Source organism: Schistosoma haematobium, chromosome 6, assembly GCF_000699445.3.
Source record: "Schistosoma haematobium chromosome 6, whole genome shotgun sequence".
NCBI lineage: Eukaryota > Metazoa > Platyhelminthes > Trematoda > Strigeidida > Schistosomatidae > Schistosoma > Schistosoma haematobium.
The window spans coordinates 5,922,258-5,942,057 of NC_067201.1; the positions used below are offsets into that span (position 1 = coordinate 5,922,258).

The 19,800-nt window shown below is 35.2% G+C and overlaps 2 protein-coding genes across 2 annotated transcripts; one reads left to right on the plus strand and one right to left on the minus strand.

The window, feature by feature from the left end:
• Window positions 1–10,955: 10,955 nt before the first annotated feature.
• MS3_00008392 (uncharacterized protein) lies at window positions 10,956–14,418 on the minus strand (the record flags this gene model as incomplete). The annotated part of the gene is made up of 1 exon (XM_012938524.3): window positions 10,956–14,418. Exon 1 carries the CDS (start codon window positions 13,782–13,784, stop codon window positions 10,956–10,958), a length of 2,829 nt encoding a protein of 942 aa, XP_012793978.3. The 5' UTR covers window positions 13,785–14,418.
• A 263-nt stretch (window positions 14,419–14,681) lies between these two features.
• On the plus strand, window positions 14,682–15,909 carry MS3_00008393 (uncharacterized protein). The gene has a single exon (XM_051216741.1). It carries the CDS (start codon window positions 15,148–15,150, stop codon window positions 15,679–15,681), a length of 534 nt encoding a protein of 177 aa, XP_051065343.1. The 5' UTR covers window positions 14,682–15,147; the 3' UTR covers window positions 15,682–15,909.
• The last annotated feature ends 3,891 nt before the right edge of the window (window positions 15,910–19,800 follow it).

Sequence of the window (19,800 nt, forward strand, 5' to 3'; positions counted from 1 at the left end):
CAGGAAGTTCTGAACACCTGGATTTTGTTCTAGCATTTGCATTAAAAAAGCCAGTCCTCAATATCCAAAGTTTACAATCAAAAATTCTTAATTAATCCATTAAAATCGAACTTCATAAAGCTAAGTTCATAATGTTTTCGTCTAGTTCCTATTTTCCTAATTGTTACTTCACCATGTAATTGTCTACTTCACCGCTATTAACTCAATTCTCCGTAATTCCTCTTTATTTTAAATAGAAGAAATGAGAAATTTTTCTTTAGACAAAACATACTCTTCTTCATCGTTATACTTCATTCTGAGAATAATGATTTTCAGGGGTGACCGTGAAATAGCCGAACAAAAAAAGGAGAGGTCAATCACACTGATTTAAAAACATTGAAATGTAAGAATGAGCAGTTCTTTATAATCCAGAAATCTAGGTATTACATTATAAATGTGAAAGACAAGAGTTTACAGTTCGAAAATCGGATAATCAGCAAAACATACTAATCTAACTTATATACTATACAGTACAGAAATCTGGATCATCTGTCTATCCTATATTTGTTTGGCATATGATATTTGAAAATAAATGCACGTTGCTAAGGGGTCTCATACTAGGACGAAACAGTTGCCCAGTGTTCCATCGATTTCAATAATTGTCTAAGATCAATCAATACCTGGTGTGAACTATAAAAATTAGATTGTCTCGTGATAAGAAATAGATTTTGTAAGATCACTATCCACATTAGGAATAATTTTAACTATACTATGAATTTATAGATTAAATGACGATCATTTAGATAAAGTAATTGTGCTTTTAGGATATTCCAGTTAACATTTTCTTTGTATTTGAATTCAGTAGGATCAAGCAAATTATTAGATATGTAAACTGAATCAAAGTGCGAATATTTCTACATTTAAGAAAATTATAATAATGTATTAACTAGTAGAAATACATAACATGTATCTAGTATTGGAAGAAACCTAGTTATTGGTTGATGTGAATAGTTCTCTTCACGAACTAATATGTTTGATTAGTTGTGAGTGGTGAAGTGTATCCTTATCGAGATTGAAATGAGTATGATCAATGATAGTAGATAGTCATCAAATTATACTATGAATTGACTGAAATTTGCTATGTTGACAGTTGGGTTCTAGGTTAATGGTCTTAAGTTAATGTATTTGTGAATATGTTTGTAAAAATGTACATTTGAGCAATCAACATAATACATAAAAATGTACGTTTATTTCTTTATCCTGAAACTGACTACTTTTTTAGGGGGGTCTTTCAATTTCAGCTTGAATCTTTTGCTTGGTTGTTTCAAAACTTCCTTGTAATCAAAAACACATTTTCCTATAAATCTCTTAACCCTAGCTTTTTATGCTATTTGATAAATCATCAGAATACGAATCATTAAGTTACTGACAGTGTATATCAAAGAGCCATATTCTTATGGAGAAACCATTCTCAACAAACTGAAGTACAATTACATCACTGGTGGTATCCCATAGTTGAACAGTCCTAAACTAGGGGGAACCCCAGTTCTCACATCCGGAATGAACTAAAACTTTTTACATTTTAGTGAATATATGAATATAGCCACTAAAATTATAAACTAAATTAAATGAACTTACTAACCAGGTGCATGGGTATGAGAGACACCATAAGTATGAAAACTAACGATGCCACCTGGTTTCCTGTACCAAAGTAAGTGGAGCAGACTTAGAATCAGGGAATTAGTGGTTGAAAGCCAGATGACTTAACCGTGAAGACGCTAATCAGGATTCTATGTAAGATATGATGTACTTTAAAACGCCTACTAGCAAATGAATGGCACTATAATGTTTTCTAACTGGTGAATAATTATAACTTTTGAGTAATTTTAGGTAGGCAACGAACGTAGACATTTTGGATCATTCTCGAAAGTTATGACAGCTACATACAAACTGATCGTGGAGATACTTTTGGCAGAACTAATGGATGTTAACCACTGAATTAAATAATTTAATAAACGTTGATATTTTTTAATGGTTAGGGTATTTATGTCCAGTTAAATTTATATATTGCTAATGTTGATAGAAAGAATCGCAATGATCAGAAAGTCATTCATAAGAATGAGGTATATTAATATCCTTAGAATAGAACCTGAAGTAACAAAACAGTTTTCATCCTGAAATGATGTCGAGTAGATACCCTTAAAAAAAACGGAACGAACTGGACAACCCTTTCGTTAAGGTTCAGGGACTCTCAAAAGTGTACACATATGATCTCACAAAGAATTAAGCTCAGGATATTCAGGTTGAGTGCATAGAATGGAATCTGGAGGCTAAAACTTCAAAAATTGGTTGCTAAGATAGTATCTAAATATAAATGGCATTGAGTAATTGTTTCTCAACACTAAAACTGAACCTAAATTGAACCATTGGATTTCAACTAGCCAACCACATGGGTTCCGTTCAGAACGACACCTGAATGTACTCATTTTGACCAAGTTCCAAGTTGTGAGGAAGTACGACTGAGAAATCCCGATCTAGGCTACAACAACTCTCCAATGTTTTCTCGATTACGGTGCTCCTTTATATAACATCAGTATGTAATAACAAATATTTCCAGATTTAATAAGCTTCCTCGTACAACTAACCATAAGAGATTGATCTTTGGTCGGTTAGCCAAGTTGATCAATACATTTACTAGCATCCTTGATTATAATTTGAAATATATTTGTCTAGTTGGTGAAAAACGTTTTTCAGTCTCAAAGCTATTTCTTTTAAAGTATTTTTATTTCAACATTCTCTTATTTCACTCTTATCTCTCAAATAGAGAAACTCTTAAATTGTATCGTATTATTTGCTAATCAACTCAAAGTTTCCAGGCTCATGAATCATGAACATATAGGAGCATGAAGTAATATTCAGTTTTAATCGAAGCTAGCTTTAAACACAAATTTCAAGGTTTATTGATAGCGTAGTGAACGAGAACACCAGTGGGAAAAACCAAATGTATTTGAATACAAAATTACAGAATCATCTAGTAAAACCTGAAAAACATACAGGAAATCCTTCATTTGCAAAATGTCAATTAATCGTCTCAGACTTGATTGCTCCTTCGTTTCCACACCAATCATTCTGTTCTCTTTCTCTTTTCTTTGATCTTATTAACATTCTATCGTCAAGCATTCCACTTTGGATTAGTGATACATACTACTTACATCTGTCGAAATCGGTAGCGCACACCACAATATATTCGAATTTGCGAATTGTTCTAGAAACCATATCAAAATTTGTTACAGTACAGGTATGGCACATTGATGAACGTTCTGGAATTTACCCCATTATAGCATACTATAATTTTAAACAATGTATCCTGCCCTAAACCTTCCCGCTTTTTGGATTATTCATAATTGTAGAATCTGAAGAAAATTTATTTAAAATAATATTCTTCGTTCATATATTAGTGTTTTAATATGGTGAGGATCTAAAAGCAATGCACTAATTTTCTAGATTTTTTCACATTGACAACTGGGTTAGATATAATTAAATTTTGATTGAACACAAGTCACTACCTATTAAGGAATTGATCTATTGTATGAAATCAATTTTACAATATTATGTATTACAGATTAACGGTAACTAAAAAACTACTGAAGACCATACAATATTGAACTATCAAAACCTAGATACAATCAACTCTATACGATCTCAAACTTGAGACACCCAACTCGCCTCTGTTATTTTGTTTACATTATCATTTACTCACTAGATTAAAATTCAGTGATCAAATAAACCTAGTCACTGGATGGTTGGAAAAGCCAAATGGCGACCAACAGGTATATGGGTAATACAAAGCCGTCGAATCGGGTTACGAAACAAAGTACTTTCTTTAATAGTAGGAATGAGAACAAGAGAAAGAAATACAATACAGTAATAGGTGTTGAATATATAATAACAACTCCCGATTTCGAACAAATTAGTGCTTATATAAAATAAAACAATCATTCATTATTTCGGAATTGTGAATGAAAGGGAAAGAGAAAGGCGGAAGAACATGTTACTTTGGAAATTAGAGGCAGACATCGAAAGAATGAATAGCACTTACGAACAACTATAAAGGAGAACATAATATAGAATAGGTTGGAGAATCCTGGTCAGCGGCCTATGCTCCTCCAAGGGATAAAAGAAGAAAGTCCGAAAAAATCCCTCGTACGTAATCATCATTTGACCAGAACTCAGATCGATTTGTGGAAATCAATTACAAATCTACAAAAACAGACGAGTTCCCCTCTATTATAACATTTTTCAGGGGCAACTTATGGGGTTTATTAACCATTGGATGATATATTTGTTGTCAACTATATGCACCAACTAGAAACTTGTCAAATGTCTACGCCTCCTGTGTTTAATTCGAATTTAAGAAATCGATTGGAAGTTCATGAAAACTGATATCCAGTATGACGATGCAAGCTTTACAATCAACCAAAAAATCCAAAGAACATAACAGCCAAAAGAAAACGTTGATAATCCATTTATTTTTATAACGACAATAATATTAAATCACATCATTATGAAATACATATTCATATCAGTATTCAGCTATTAATGATGAGTTCAATTAGTTAAAACTGTCGTACTAAACCGCTGAATTGATTGAAGTAAAAAAATATGGAAAGTGGGATTTAGATCAATTTTGGAATGAAATGAATAAGAGAAAATGACCAACTTAGCGCTGTTCAGGATACCAGTAGTCATACTCTTTTAATATGTATTTACGAACACAGTCTATATAATTTTTATATCCCCTTAGTTGAAAGCTCTCAATCGATTGATTAACTACTATCAAAAGCTTTACCGCTTCCAAATTACTGTAAATTATTTATTAGACTAGTAAACTGAAGGTTGATTTTAGATTCTATGTTTATTATATATTTAACTGCTTACTTAAGATAAATTATAATCAGGTAATTCATGTATTTAATCACGTGAATTTCTTAGCCATAGATACAACGATTACATCTGCTGATTCACTTTCGTATTCTGATTGAGTTTGCGGACACGAAATCGACATAGCAACAACGTTAAAATATCAGGTCATTTATTTGGGGATTAGTGTCATTGATTCAAGCATAGTAGTCCGCACGGTCATCTCACTCAATGACATTACGTGATATTATATTGGCCTTAAGACGTGTTAAAACGTATTTCAAACGTTCTTTAGCTTTCGTTACTCATCTGATGTTCACTTTTGTGAGTAAAAATAAAACTTGATTCAGGTAAGAACAATAAACGTAGTCGGATAAGGTAAGTTCATTTATATCGTAGTTTCTCTTCAGCTGTTCACAATTTAGAAACAACAGTAATAATTATGACAGGACCATAATTTATGGACGAATCAACCAGATTTAAGATAGACTTCAATTTTCAAGTGAAATTCATATATCGATATGGCTAAATAACATTTCGACACTATAGATGTTAGCTCGTGATAAAAACCCTATCTTATAACTCTAACTCCTATTCTCAATTCTTTAAATTAATCTACAAACCTATTCCCATCCCAGCAAGCAGTTACTTTTCAAGGTCACTTCGGTGTCGCTCAACGTCGTCCATAGAACATGGCCTCGCCATAATAATCTACTATATCATATCATACTAATGAAGGTTAATAAAATAATGACAACTATAAATCAAATATGAAAATTCTAAAACATATAGAGACAGGTTTCCATAAAATGAAAATGAAAATCGACGTTACAAGTTACGTAACAACAACCGTAAAACTGGACACATCAAGAGTAAAATGAGTAAAGCTAAAAATAATGACGTAGAAATGAAAAGAATTTGTAATTTAGAACATGAAATAGAATATTACACGACTAAACTATAATAAGCTAGAAGTTACCAGGGTAGTGCGAAATTTACAACAGTATGTTTTGCAATGCATAGATTCGGTTTTAACCACTGGTAAACATAGTAAATTCGAGGTGGCTTGAGTATTGATTATTTTGGACGATTTTGAAATTTCAACTGTTGTGGGATGTGCTTCGATATGCTAACTTTCCTCTTCGTTCTTCCGATGTAAATACTTTATTTAGTACTGGTAAATAAGAATGTAGATAAAATGAGGTTGAAATTTTCTAGAACTGTATACTAGTACTTATATAGAATAGTTGATCAGTGTGCTGAACTAGTTTTTTTTACGTTGTACAATGATTAATCGGTTTTAACACTCATTCACAAAGTCCCAATCATTTGAAGTCATACTTATCGAATAGTAATTTTAAATATTGGATAATTAAGTGATGATAGAGTTCAGACAAACGTCATCGACTTCTAAATATCTTTCCATGTATTTTAGAAAAATCCATAAACATGTTAGCATCGTGTTCGACAAGCGACACACCCTTATTTATGCATTATAAAATACATTAGATTATTAGAAATAGGTTCCATGTTTGCTTTGCAGAAATTGAGACAACCTTGTAGATAATAACTTTTCAATAAGTCAACCAATCTTGAGTGTAAATTGGATTTATTAAAATCCCCTAAAAAGCATATCGCACTCTCCATTAATAGTGAACAATGTATTTTAATTGATTTATTTACAAACAATAGCTTACAATGAACCTATTTGGTATGACTAGTCGATGAGCTTACATACTTCTGTATCTATAATTTATTTTTATTTTAACACATAGATATTGGTACAAAGAGGCACCAAATACATATGCGCCACACAAATCTCATTCGATGTGTATGAGAGCTGTGATACTGCCCGGGTGCCCAAACAGAAGCAGGTGGTTTTCTTAGGAGGCCACACCCCGAGCCTTCGACCTGATGGTCTGATCCACAAGGCAGTGGAGCATCGTAAGGAGATGCAGTCCCATGGAAGCCGGTGACCAACAATTGGTTCATACGCCATTTGTTCCCGCAGGATACTGGAGCCCACGTGCACCATTGATTTAGAATCCGGTTAAAGCGCCGGACATTCGCTTTTCGTCCTCTCATTTTCGTAAACAACACCCCCGCCACGAGAAGGCAGTGAGTAGGACTTCCCTGGCAGAAGCTATATACGCGTGGCCATGTGAGAGCATTTCGAGAGGGAGAGCGGACTCTCCCCACTCTCGGCCGTACCAAGGCATATATAAACTGTAGGAAAACATCATTCGTCTTTCATATTTGACCTGACTTTAACCTTTTCATAAAGTTGAATAGGAAATGGGGATTCGCGAAGATAACCGAAATGAAAGCATAAAGTTGTCACAATATATGAAAAAATGCAACTTACATTTACTGACGATTCAGGTAGTAGGGTCTTAAAGTAAATAACTTTGTTTACTTCATTTAAAGTTAGGCTTTTCAGAAATTTAAAGCATATTCACATGAAAGTCTGGATACCTTTCCTAACCACAGTATAAATTAACACTTTTTAAATATTTCTTTGCACTTTAACATTTCTTTCTACATGACGAATTCCCAATGATCACACTACAACATTGCTGTTTATCGAAATGAGTTAATCTTGTCAATATAAAATTCACCATCCATAATATTATATGACTTAGTAAAATTGTTATAAATGTTCATTGGTTTGTTTTTTTCTCATATCTTCGGTATATTCAAACAACTACTTGAAACTCAGTCAGTCAATAACAACAACGTCGAACTTCGTACGTACGTACATCACTTCGAGTTGCCATACCACATTAGCACACAGATACAACTATCGATTCCAATCCCATAGTCGTAGAGGTAGTAAGAGTATAAGCAGTAATCGGAAAGATTAGGATTTGAAGATGTTATTCAAGGAGTATAATCCAGTTAAATAAATTTGCAAAGAAGAAAAAGGAAAGGGACATGAAGAATTCAGATTAGAATTTCAAAGAACACAAAGAGTGGATGCACCTGCACTATTGCAAACGACTTTGAGCCATGTCAATTTCAAGGTCTCTAACCATCGGTTGCTATCATCTCGCGGTCCCCAACCAGGTAGTCTACACCTACCAACATGGCTCAGTCCACTTATCAGTGACTTCATCGATTTGTGCCATGTTTTGGTCTGGTCACCCCTAGGTTTCTTCCAACCTACTCCTACACCATAAAACATCGCACGTCGGGGCAGTCGGTGGTTGGGCATACGTAACACGTGTCCCAGCCATCTTAACTGATGAAGTTTCATCACTTCATCAATTGATTTGCCATCCTTACCTAGTACCCGTTTTCTAACAACTGCATTACTTAATCGATGGTCCCAGGATATACAAGCAATGCTCCGAAGACACATGATAGAATACTAATAACCTACGAAAATCCTATGCACTTACCGGCCATGTTTCACTGCCATAAAGTAGGACGGAACGAACTGATGCGCAGTAAACCCGTTCTTCGGTTGGTAGACGGATGTCTCGCCTACGCCATAAATGACGCAAGTTGGCAAAAGCTAGTCGAGCCTTCTGTATCCATGCTGAGATTTCGTCACACACCAGACCACAAGGGCTGATGAGACTTCCAAGATAAGTGAAGCGATAGACACGCTCAACTACTTTACTCCCTATCATTAGTTCGGGTGTCGATGCAACCCAATCCTGAAGTAACATTTCGCATTTCGAGGGAATGAATCACATGCCGAACATGCTTGCATTGTTGCTTAGAGTGGTCAGAAGACTCTGCATTTTGTCAGCGTCTTCACCAAATAGAACTATGTCATCGGTATATTCTAAGTCAACAAGTGAATCTCCTAATAAAGTTCAACCTCTGGAAAGTGTTATCTCTAAAAGCACGTCAATGACAAAGTTAAACAAGAATGGAGACAGTGGACAGCCCTGACGAACACCACTTGAGGTAATCAATTCTGATGACAGTTCGCCATAAGCTCTCACTCTACCAGTTGTGTTCGAGTAGAGAGCCTGTATAAGGTTAATGTACTTCTTTGGTACTCCTTTTAGTGACAAACACTGCCATAGAACCTCACGATCAACAGAGTCAAAGTACTTGAAACTACCAAACGAATCATAATAGGGAAAAACTTGAAAAAAATGTAATTGTTTAGTTAATATTATGAAACTCACTGAATAACAGTCAACTGATCACTGACTAGTGACCGATGTCATGTTTAACTATTCCCTAATGGTAATCAAGTGTTATAGACCAAGTAACAATGTAATCATTAGTTTAAACGACTGAACATCGCATGCACTATGCCGAAATGTTAGGTCGTTGAAGATAGTCAGCAGTAAAAACCCCACTTGATCTAAGTTGCATACTAGCCAGTAATAGCTACCAAGGCACATGTGGGATCTTGAAGGAACAGGTCCACACTGGTGGATCTGAAACTGTCACCCAGTTTCTCAATCTAAGACGTTACCACTGGGTTATTCGGGCCTTAACTGACCTCCTGTAGGACTGTCTGATCACTACGTATTGGTCAATCTTTGTCTAGTCCTAAATCTAGGGTCGCCTGTAGACTGCCTTCAACCACTCCAGAAAATTGTTTCATAATGTAACTTACACAACAAACTGAATATAAAGGAAAACAAGACTATACAAGGGAACTTATTGTTGAATTCTTCGAAGTATTTTTTTCTGCAATACACCATGATGTTTTTAACATTATTTAAAGCAAACAAAACTGCTGAACAAATGTATGGGCTGTAGTTCACTGAAGTTAAATAACTCAAATTTCAATTGTTGAATAGTAGATTCAAAGTTTCTTACGTCAAAAATCATCGAGAGTCATATAGAAGCGCCACCTCAACCACTCCCATAACTGTCTTTTAAAATTTTATATTGTTCATTCCGTAAAATACTCTACTATGGCTTGAGGAGTAACAAAGTAGTAAATTGCCAGTGATATGTCAAGAATTTAAAATGTCTTCATTGTACGTGTACATATCCATAAAAGCATTAAGCATAAATACCAAGCTCTATTTTTTTTAAAAACCGAAGTCCTGACCATATATAATTCACATTAAATACGATACACCCATTAAGGAAGGTCATCTGTTTAACAAATATTACAAATGAACCAATCTAGAGGTCAATAAACTATGAGTCATCCAACCAAAGTAACTCGTATAAGAGATCGACAAAGGCTAAAAATCAATAACAACACCACATAAGGTTATACACAATCACTACCCATCTTTGTACAGGGTTTGTGGATTTTACACAAATAGCATTGGATAATTTTAACACTAGAAAATTGATCGAAGTCGTAACCACAGCACTTAACGGTAACCTGGTAATTCTAATCTTTAAACATGCATCACAAGATTTGAAGGTTACGCCTCCTATATCTAATGTGGTCGTAGATGGGTTTTGTCGAGGTGTCCCATACTAAAACGAAACTGTTATCCACTACTCCTTCGTTTCCAATAGTACGCCAATTAAGATAAATCTAAAAAGAATACAACCTATAAATTGAATGAAACTACATCAAGTTGGCTAAGACTACATCACTTACATAATGGTTGGATTCTCACATTGTGAAATATTCCAAACGATATCAAGAAATAATGACATCGTAATGCATATATATATATATATATATATATATATATATATATATATATATATATATATATATATATATATATATATATATCAGTAAGAAACCAGTTATGACTGTCAAGAATGAATCAAGAAATAATCAATACTTTATGATAGGCAAGAAATTAAAATCAGACATTAATTTATCGATAAAATCAAATGAAAAACAAGTCAATGAAATTACAAGGTCACATGAAATACCAAAAAAATGATAATACTAATAATTGGTGAACACACAAATAGTTGGTTGGTTAATGAATGAATGGCATTTGTAGAAAAAAAAGCACTACAAATTAATGAATCAACTACAATCATTATTACTGCATCGTCAGCGACAACTAATAGTGGGTAATTTTTTGTACAAAAATGTTATTGATCATTCCGTTTATATTAAATAATCGTCAAAATCAAATGATCCAAGGTGAGTGACACTATTTATCAATACAATCTGTTACCTGATCATTAGTATCACATGGTTGTAGACTTGTTGATTGTTCAATAATTTCTTCCATTTTGATTAGTTCTGACTCTCCTTCAACTTTGAGAATACTGATCGAAACAGGAACAGTAGAGATGGTGGAGTTTGTAGTATCTGAAATAAGACTGGTTGCAGAAACTGTCGTAATAACAGTGGGAATAGTATTAGTATTAGTAGTAGTATAAGTGGTGTGATTAGTAGTAATAGTAGCAGTATTGGGAGCAGTACTGACAGAAATTTGACCGTTTGTGACAATAGATTTGAGTGTTTCATTTGTTTGTTGTGGAGTTGTGAGAAAACGTGACAAACTTCTTGGTTGTGCACCACGAATGTGGATATTGCTGTGACGACGTAAATCATACATACGGACAAATGAAGCTTTACATTGATCACACACAAATGGTCGTTCACCTGTATGCCGACATATATGTTCACGCAGTTTATTCAGTTTTGGGAATGCTTTACCGCATTCTTTAAATGGACAGATATGTGGTCGTCTCATTCCTGGATTCCCACTTATAGGAGAAATCGGACGCATCGGAAGAGATACACTCGATTTTGGTGCAATAGCTGGGAGAGGACGATTTTTCATAACAGCTGGTGCTATCGATATCTCATTTCTTGTTTCCAATGTTTCCGGCTTTGGTAAGATATATGGTGAACTAGTAGTTATTTCTGGATTCTTCTGAATATCCAACCTTGAGTCAGAAATATCAAAACTAGTCCCTGTCATACTATCAGTGTTAGGGATTTGAGACAGTCTTTCAGCACGTTTACGGCCGAATACGTGTGTTAATTCATGACGTTTAACACCGTATAGTCGGATGAATGCAGCACCGCAACCAGGTTCACGACAGACGTAGGGCCTTTCACCTGTATGTGATCGTAAATGCTCTTTGAGCTTGTTTAGCTTTGAATAGGCTTTACCGCATCCAGCATATGTACAAGCATGTCGACGCCGTGAATCCTTATCAGCCGCATAAAGATGAGATAATTTGTGCCTCTTTAAATCCTCTTCTGAAAAGTACCTGACATTACAATTCGGTGCATCACACGGTATCGGACCAGTGCCAGTATGTGTTGATATATGTTGGTTCAAGCGATGCCGTCTAGCATACGATTTATCACATCCAGGATATGTACAATGATATCTACCCAATTCACTAACAGACTTAATGTTAAACAGTGCTCTGGGGTCAGGAATTACCACGGATGACTGAGATGATTCGGAATTTACAGTATTTACATCATTATTGTTGTCATTACTATTATTATTACTACTACCAGTAATATTATCTTTATTAACTGAAGCGTTTACATTGAACGTTTCCCAATTATACATTGCGTTATATTTTTCATCAGCTTCTTTCAATGCTTTATTGAATTCTTCTTCAGTCAATGTAGCTGATGGTGGGCAATCTAAGAGATGCATACTCCAATGATCACGAAGATCACGTCTACGTTTAAATGTTGAAGTACAATGAGGTTCTGGACACGTGAATGGACGCTCACCAGTATGTGTACGTATATGTTCCATTTGATTGAATCTACTGTGAAATGACATTTGACAATTAACCATTGGACATTTGAAGCGTTTTACACGTCCAACAGGACGCTGAGTGTTTTTATCGTCAGTAACATGTAAGTATTCAGCTTGACTAGAACTTCGGTCAGATGATAAAGAAACTGTAATATTCTCAACATTCGATGGTGTCACAATCATACCACCAATATTCTTATTATTAAGGGTTTCAGCAGACGAGACAGCTGTACTAGTAACACCAACATTACACAAACTATTTGGTGAAGTAATTATACCTCCAGTTGTATTCAGTCCTAATCCCGATATATACGTAGACAAAGGAATAGCAGATAACAAATTGGGAAATAATGACGCTGTAGGGATTGTTACTGTGTTGACTCCACTGCTACCAACACTAACACTACAAGCACTACTAGTGTGCTCACTATTGTTGTACACATTACTACCATTAACATTACCATCGATTATACTGCTGTTCACCATCGGAGTACACATAGATCCAGCTAGCTGACTTATCATGTTCACTGTGGCACAATTCACAAGCACAGCAGCAACAAGTGGATTCAGTGCAGTCCCACTATTCTGTACAATATTACTCGTCAAATCTGTCACACTATTCACATTAGGCATACTCATCATTTCCGTTGAATTAACAACAGGAGAATGAAGCCATAATGTAGGCAATGCATTGGAAACAACATTCGGCATTTGCACACTTCCCGATCCATTCATTTTACCCGACAGTATAGGTTGAAGTGCAACATTTTGTATGGTGGGAGCAACATGTGGTGTACATGTGAGTAAATTGTGAATCACATCATTCAGAGGTAAAATTCCAATAGGTTTAACCGAATCTGTGGTTACGGTCACTGGAGTTCCATTTCCAGTGGCTTCATCCACTTTAATATTCAACATTGGGATGTGAGATTCACTTTTCATATGAGAGTCATCTGAATTCATATCTCCATCATTCCCATTGTAATCTTCCTCCGCATAATCTTCTTGTTCTTTGTTTAATACATCATTAAATGTTGTATCTTCCTGTTTCATACGATCTTCATCTGGATCTGTAGGTTCTACAATAACTATTTCATCATCATCATCACCACAGTTAAGTAGTTGAATCAATTCTGGACTTTCCATTTTAATTGATTGAGATGAATGTTTTGAATTCGTAGACAAGTTGAGTTTTGAGGATGATTTCATTGATGCAGGCATGAGAGTAGGTCGATGAAGCATGATTGTGATTTTGATTTATAATATCCGCAAATATAGTTGTATGTATTTTTAGTGAAACTCCAAATGCTAATTTGTAATCCGAGTTACAGGATATTTGAAATATTGTTTAAAATAATAACAGTTAAATCCAAGCAGAGAAATTCTACAATCATTGGTTTCATGTGAGGGTATCTAACCGGTTTAAAAATCGAACATTTCATTAGTGTTATCATGTATCACCCACGCGGGGCGATAAGGCAGATTAGTTTTCTCTGTAAATGGGAAAATAAAATTGTTCACGCCCTAAAATAAATGAGGGGTCCAAATAATTCTCCTTCTATTCTCTACCCTCTTTATGTTTTAGTGACAGCTAGTTTACAAAGGACGAAAGAAAAACCAAGGTCGGTAAATCGAACTGCAGGTCGCAGTTTATCATTCTGATTGGTTTATGCTAAGTTAGTTAATTTTAACCAATCATAGAGCGTGGTCTCTTGCTTTACTAACCTGAGCTTATGACCGCACTTAGGCCGCGGAGCCTGTTGTTTAATTTTCGGGCATGTTTGTTACAGACATGAAAACAACTAGTGAATGAGAGACAAATAAAATGAGAGAGCCATCTTGGATAAGGCTAAATTCATTGTACGTGGTCCCTCCTTTCTCTCTCTTTCTCTGTCAAGGCTTATTGTTGTAAATATACACACATAACTAGACACACCAACCGCTACGTGTCTCTATATGGTTCTCTCAACAACCATTGGGGTACCTTAGCCAATGAAAAATCAGGACAAAACAAAGTATTTCAGTAACACAAAGTCTCAATGAAAAAATCAGCCTCGAGTACTGGCGAACGTTTTTCTAATTTTTCACGCTACCTCGTCTATAATCAGTGTTTGTTCTAACCCCTTAACATATGGGGATGGGACTTAGTTAAAACTGTATATTGCCAAAATCAAATAAATGACTTGTGTGTCTGAAGGAAATTTTTAGCGAATTTTTTCGTCTGATATATATATATGTATGTCTAGTTATAAGTCATATATAAATTATTGTTACAAGAGGTATAGGAAACTTGTGTATTTCTCACTGAGTTCCAATAATTATTCATTCCATTCAAAGAAATTTCACCTAGTTCTCGATCTTTTCTATGATTCATAGCTTTATAGAATATCCTTGATAGTTTTGTAATTTTATTTTTGATCGATTTCATTATATGAATTATGAATAGCAACAATATAAATGAAAGGAATATTTCTATAATTATATTAGTATCTATTCATGTTAGAAATTTGTGACAAATTTTCCTAAATTGAAATTCCATCAATCCTAACTTTCAACAACGGAGTAGATAGAAATAGTCGAGAAGTTCGTGTATCTGGGTAGCTGTATGAGTGCTGGTGTGGCTGTAAAAGGTCGGATCTACAACGCGTCGGTGAGAGCAGTTTTGCTCTATGCTTGTGAAACCTGGTCTCTCCGAGTTGAGGACGTTAGACGACTCTCTGTGTTCGATCATCGTTGTCTCCGAAGGATTGCTGACATGCAGTGGCAACACTATGTTAGTAATGCAGAGGTTCGGCATCGTGTGTTCGGGCACAGAGATGATAATGCAATTGGTGTCACCATCTTGAAAAATCGACTTTGGTGGCTTGGACATGTTCTAAGAATGTCGTCCCAGAGAATTCCACATCGTGCATTATTTGCCGACTCTGGGACTGGTTGGAAGAAGCGGAGAGGTGGTCAGTGCATGAAATGGTGTAGTGGTATGAAAGAAAGCTGCAAAGGACTGGTTTGTGTTGGTCCTTCACGACTCCCTGGCTGGGGTCCGAGAGATGGTGCAACACAGTGGCTAGAGACGTTATCAGATATGGCTCAGAATAGAAGCCAGTGGCGATCGTGCTGTAACCTTTTACTTTCTTCATAAAAAGTGGTTGTGTCTCCCTTAACTGAAAGATTTTTTCCGATTGTACCTTTCCGTTTCCCCAATTATTACTATTATTATTATTATTACACCACCTTACATCAATCTCTTTTTTTTCTCCTTCCCCTTAAATTCTCATTGTTTTGTGTGGCGCATATATATTTGGTGCCCTCTTGTACCAATATTTATGTGTTCAAATAAAAATAAAATAAAATAATAAATAATCAACAACGGATTAGTTCAAACTCTTATTAATCATAAATTCTATTTGTATTGTTTAGGTTGTTTTTCTTTTAGACTATGGAGCTGGTTAACAGATCCTGTGAACAAAGCCAATTCATCAGATATGTTCGTATATATTACTCATGACCGTAAATGGCTCAAAGATAATAAGTTGACTAGAAGTATTCTATTTATCTCTTTATTCATAATATTTAATTAATTAGTTGAATGGTCAAATTTCACAATTCAGATATTTGTGTTTTAGCATCAAGTTCACAAGACAATACTTCGAATTTCAACTGATTACAGATATGATGGTAGTTAGGGAAGCGTTTAAACATTGACTTTATACAACTATAAGTCACTGATTAATAATTTGAACTGTTTAGAGATGTGTAAATTTCCCGATTGGTTGATTCACGAAATGATATTATTCTTATGATCGGAAACGTTGCCTGACATAGTTTAGAATCCATGATAATATTGCTGAGTAGATATTCGTAAGCTACTAATATTTGACCACAGATGTCTTAGAAATATTGCTCGCATCCCCTGGGATCACCGGATAAGTAATATTGAGGTTAGACGCAGAGTATTAGGGAATGATGGTAAATCAGTTGATGAGGTTGTGAATCTTCATCGACTGAAATGGTTGGGCCATGTGTTGCGTGTGGCTAAACACCGAATGCCATGACGCATAATGCTGACTAGTGTAGGGGATGGTATGGCATCAATCCACAAAGTCACTAACTTCTAGTCTGAGCCATGTTGGTAGATGCAGACTACTTAGTTGGGGTCCGCGTGACTATCGTAACCAATGATTGGAGACTCTGGATGACATGGATTACAATCGATCACAATGGCGTAGGTGTATACACTCTTTGTCTTCCCTTAAAATATGAGATTAAAATCACTTCATATCTTTCTTTCTACGAACTAATTGTTTCTTCCTGTACTATATCCTTATATGCAATCTTTCTTTTATATATTACCACCATTGACCTAACTACTCCTATGAATCCGGTGTTCATCTTGTTGTGTTGATGAGGTATGGTAACTTGGACCGATGCATATATATGTCTGTTCCTACGTTGTAGCTGACTGACTGGTAACTTGTGTTTCGATATCATCGCATACTTTTCATTTTTCTATCAAAATCATCATTTTAACTGTATTTAAAAATGTTTTCCCACTATTTCACCTTTCATTTATTTGATTTCCTTTCTTGTGCAGTTTCGAGGTGAATTGTAGTGATTAGGGTCAATACATATTTGTTCCAGGTTTTATATTCTGATCGACTAATTGATTAAACTAATAGTTAAAATGGGCGTATCTTGTATAAGACATTTAATGATTTGATGCCGATAAAAATTGATTAATTTCTAAGTGACAGTCACTAGTGAGTGTGCAGTTGCATCGTGAAAACAAACATGAGATTGGAAATTATAGAAACTTTTCGATGTGTATAGATAAACGGGTCTGAATGAAGATAAGGAAATGTTTGTCTTCAACTATAGGTTAATATTATCTCAAAACCCATTACCCAGGATGGCGACGCTTCTATATGTTGTTCAGACGAACATCCAGAAACTTTGTGAATTTATTAGCTGTAATCGACGGTAGTTAGCAGTGTAATCCAGGAAGTGAGTTTCCATCTGTTTATAGGGCTTGTGGCGTAGGGCAATATCGAGGTAATCCTCACAGGGTGCACACATGCCAATAAGAGACTGTTCAATCGCATTCCTTAACGTCAATGGAAAGATTCAAACAACCAATACACTATGCATTAATAAATTTGTGTTATCTATATTTCAAACGTACTCGTATACTAGCAAGGATTACACGTTTGAGTAATCGGTAGTTAGGTGTGCATAACACACTTGCTTCATACACATCAGTTAGAGAATGTTCAAATTCTTATTAACAGATTTACTATCTCCAAAATCAGTCACTTCAGTTTTTGTCAAATACTCCTATGACACAGGCTAAATACTCGTATATTCATTAAAAAGATATTGTCAACTCTTATCACCTCTGATGTAAACGAGACGTTCGTCTATTAACCAAAGGTAGAGTGTACCATGCAACAACTTTTTCGGTCTACTTTATAGCTATGAAACATGGGACTTAAAATAGAAGACATGAGTAGATTACCTTTATCTGATCACTAATGACTACAAAGTATAAAATACATATCTCGAGTGATCAGTACTGATGTTAGGCTGAGGGCATAGATGAAGTCGACAAGCGAATTGATGAGACAGAAAATCTTCATTGGTGTAGGGAGTGAGACACCTAATACACATGACTAATAAACATCCATCCCGATGCACGACGTTGGAGATATAATAATCAGTTGACATAAGGCCAGACGTTACAAAACCAATAAATTATCATTATCTGAAGTTTAAGACTGTTGGTCTGAACCGTACATGAAAGTTTAAACTACCTAATTGGGGAACTTAGGCGAAATGACTGAAAATCAGTGGTTTAGTGAGTTCTTTGAAACCGATTCCGAAGAAAAACGAGCTATTCGGTATTTACTGACATCATGGTTCTCTAACTGCAATCCCTCTGTTATGTAAACTGTAGTGGTAAACTGGTTGGATAGGAGCAACGGCACCAATGAAAAGTGAAATACACACCCATTTAGTCTGATAATATTTCTCACTGATTCCTCAGTTCTATTTTATCGCACATGTTATTTAGTCAGTTCAACGAATCAATTATATTGATCACTTGTTAGCTTGTGAAAACAATGAGCTTTCAAATCGGTCATTGAATACAACAAACAAATGTGAACCATTTGAGTATCACACTGAATTATTCAAAATCACTGAAAATGATGAGAAGAGTTAACGAGAAATAATGGGAGGTGAGTATAAGAATGAGAAAGTCGGTAAAATGAATCGGAGGATGGACAAGAATCAACAAGTCTGTCTCCTTTAGTTAGGACAGTGTCACAAAATGAAACACTTGAGAAGTATAGGAAGAGAAATAGTATGAACAGTGATGAATTGGAACGAGGAAGATGGAACAGTGATTTGTGTTGTATAGGATTCCATGTTAAATTCAAATAATGGTGACAAATGAATGTGACACGACAGTGGAGATTGATAATAGTAGATTTGATCGTCAAAATCTTCAATCACAAATGCCGATTATTTCTCAGATTGCAATTTGGAAGTATATATGTAGCGTCCATAGTGCAGTCCACGAGTCAATCATTTCGATATAATCCCCTGATTCAATCATCACGAGTTTTGATCTAAATTCTATGTTGACTAAGATTGTACGTGTGGGTAGACAGTGGTTAATTATTCACAAACATGTCCCAATCACACAAGTCGATGAGATTTTAAAGTGTTCTTGATTAGTTTACTATTCCAACACACTATTCCAAATCTGACCTCAACATTCCTAACTTGACATTTTCTCCAAACATGAGTGATGATTGGAAGTGATCTATGGTGAGAAAATACCTAATTCTCACGGATGTCTTCTATTCTAAAATGAGGTGTTTAACGACCGTAGAGAGATACAGACAGAATTGTTGCTCAGTACATCTGGTCGTCGACTGACAGATGATCAGATGTCTAGGATGCTCAACAGATGTAATGATTTTGCGAAATTCGAGGTTGTTTATTGCATATATTCTTAGATTTTGTCAGGCACCCACCCATTTTCAGAATATGTCAATCGGCTAACTTCGACCATCTCAAGATTTAAAATATTAGTGTGTAGTTTAACCATCCGAAACTGATATAGGGTGTTTGTAGAAAGTTTAGTTGGACAACGATTGAGAATGAGGAGTCACTCGGTAGTTGTATCACCGTCCACAATATCAGTAGGGATCGAGCTCATGATCTTAAGGTTCGATGATGAATTCCTGACTTTCAG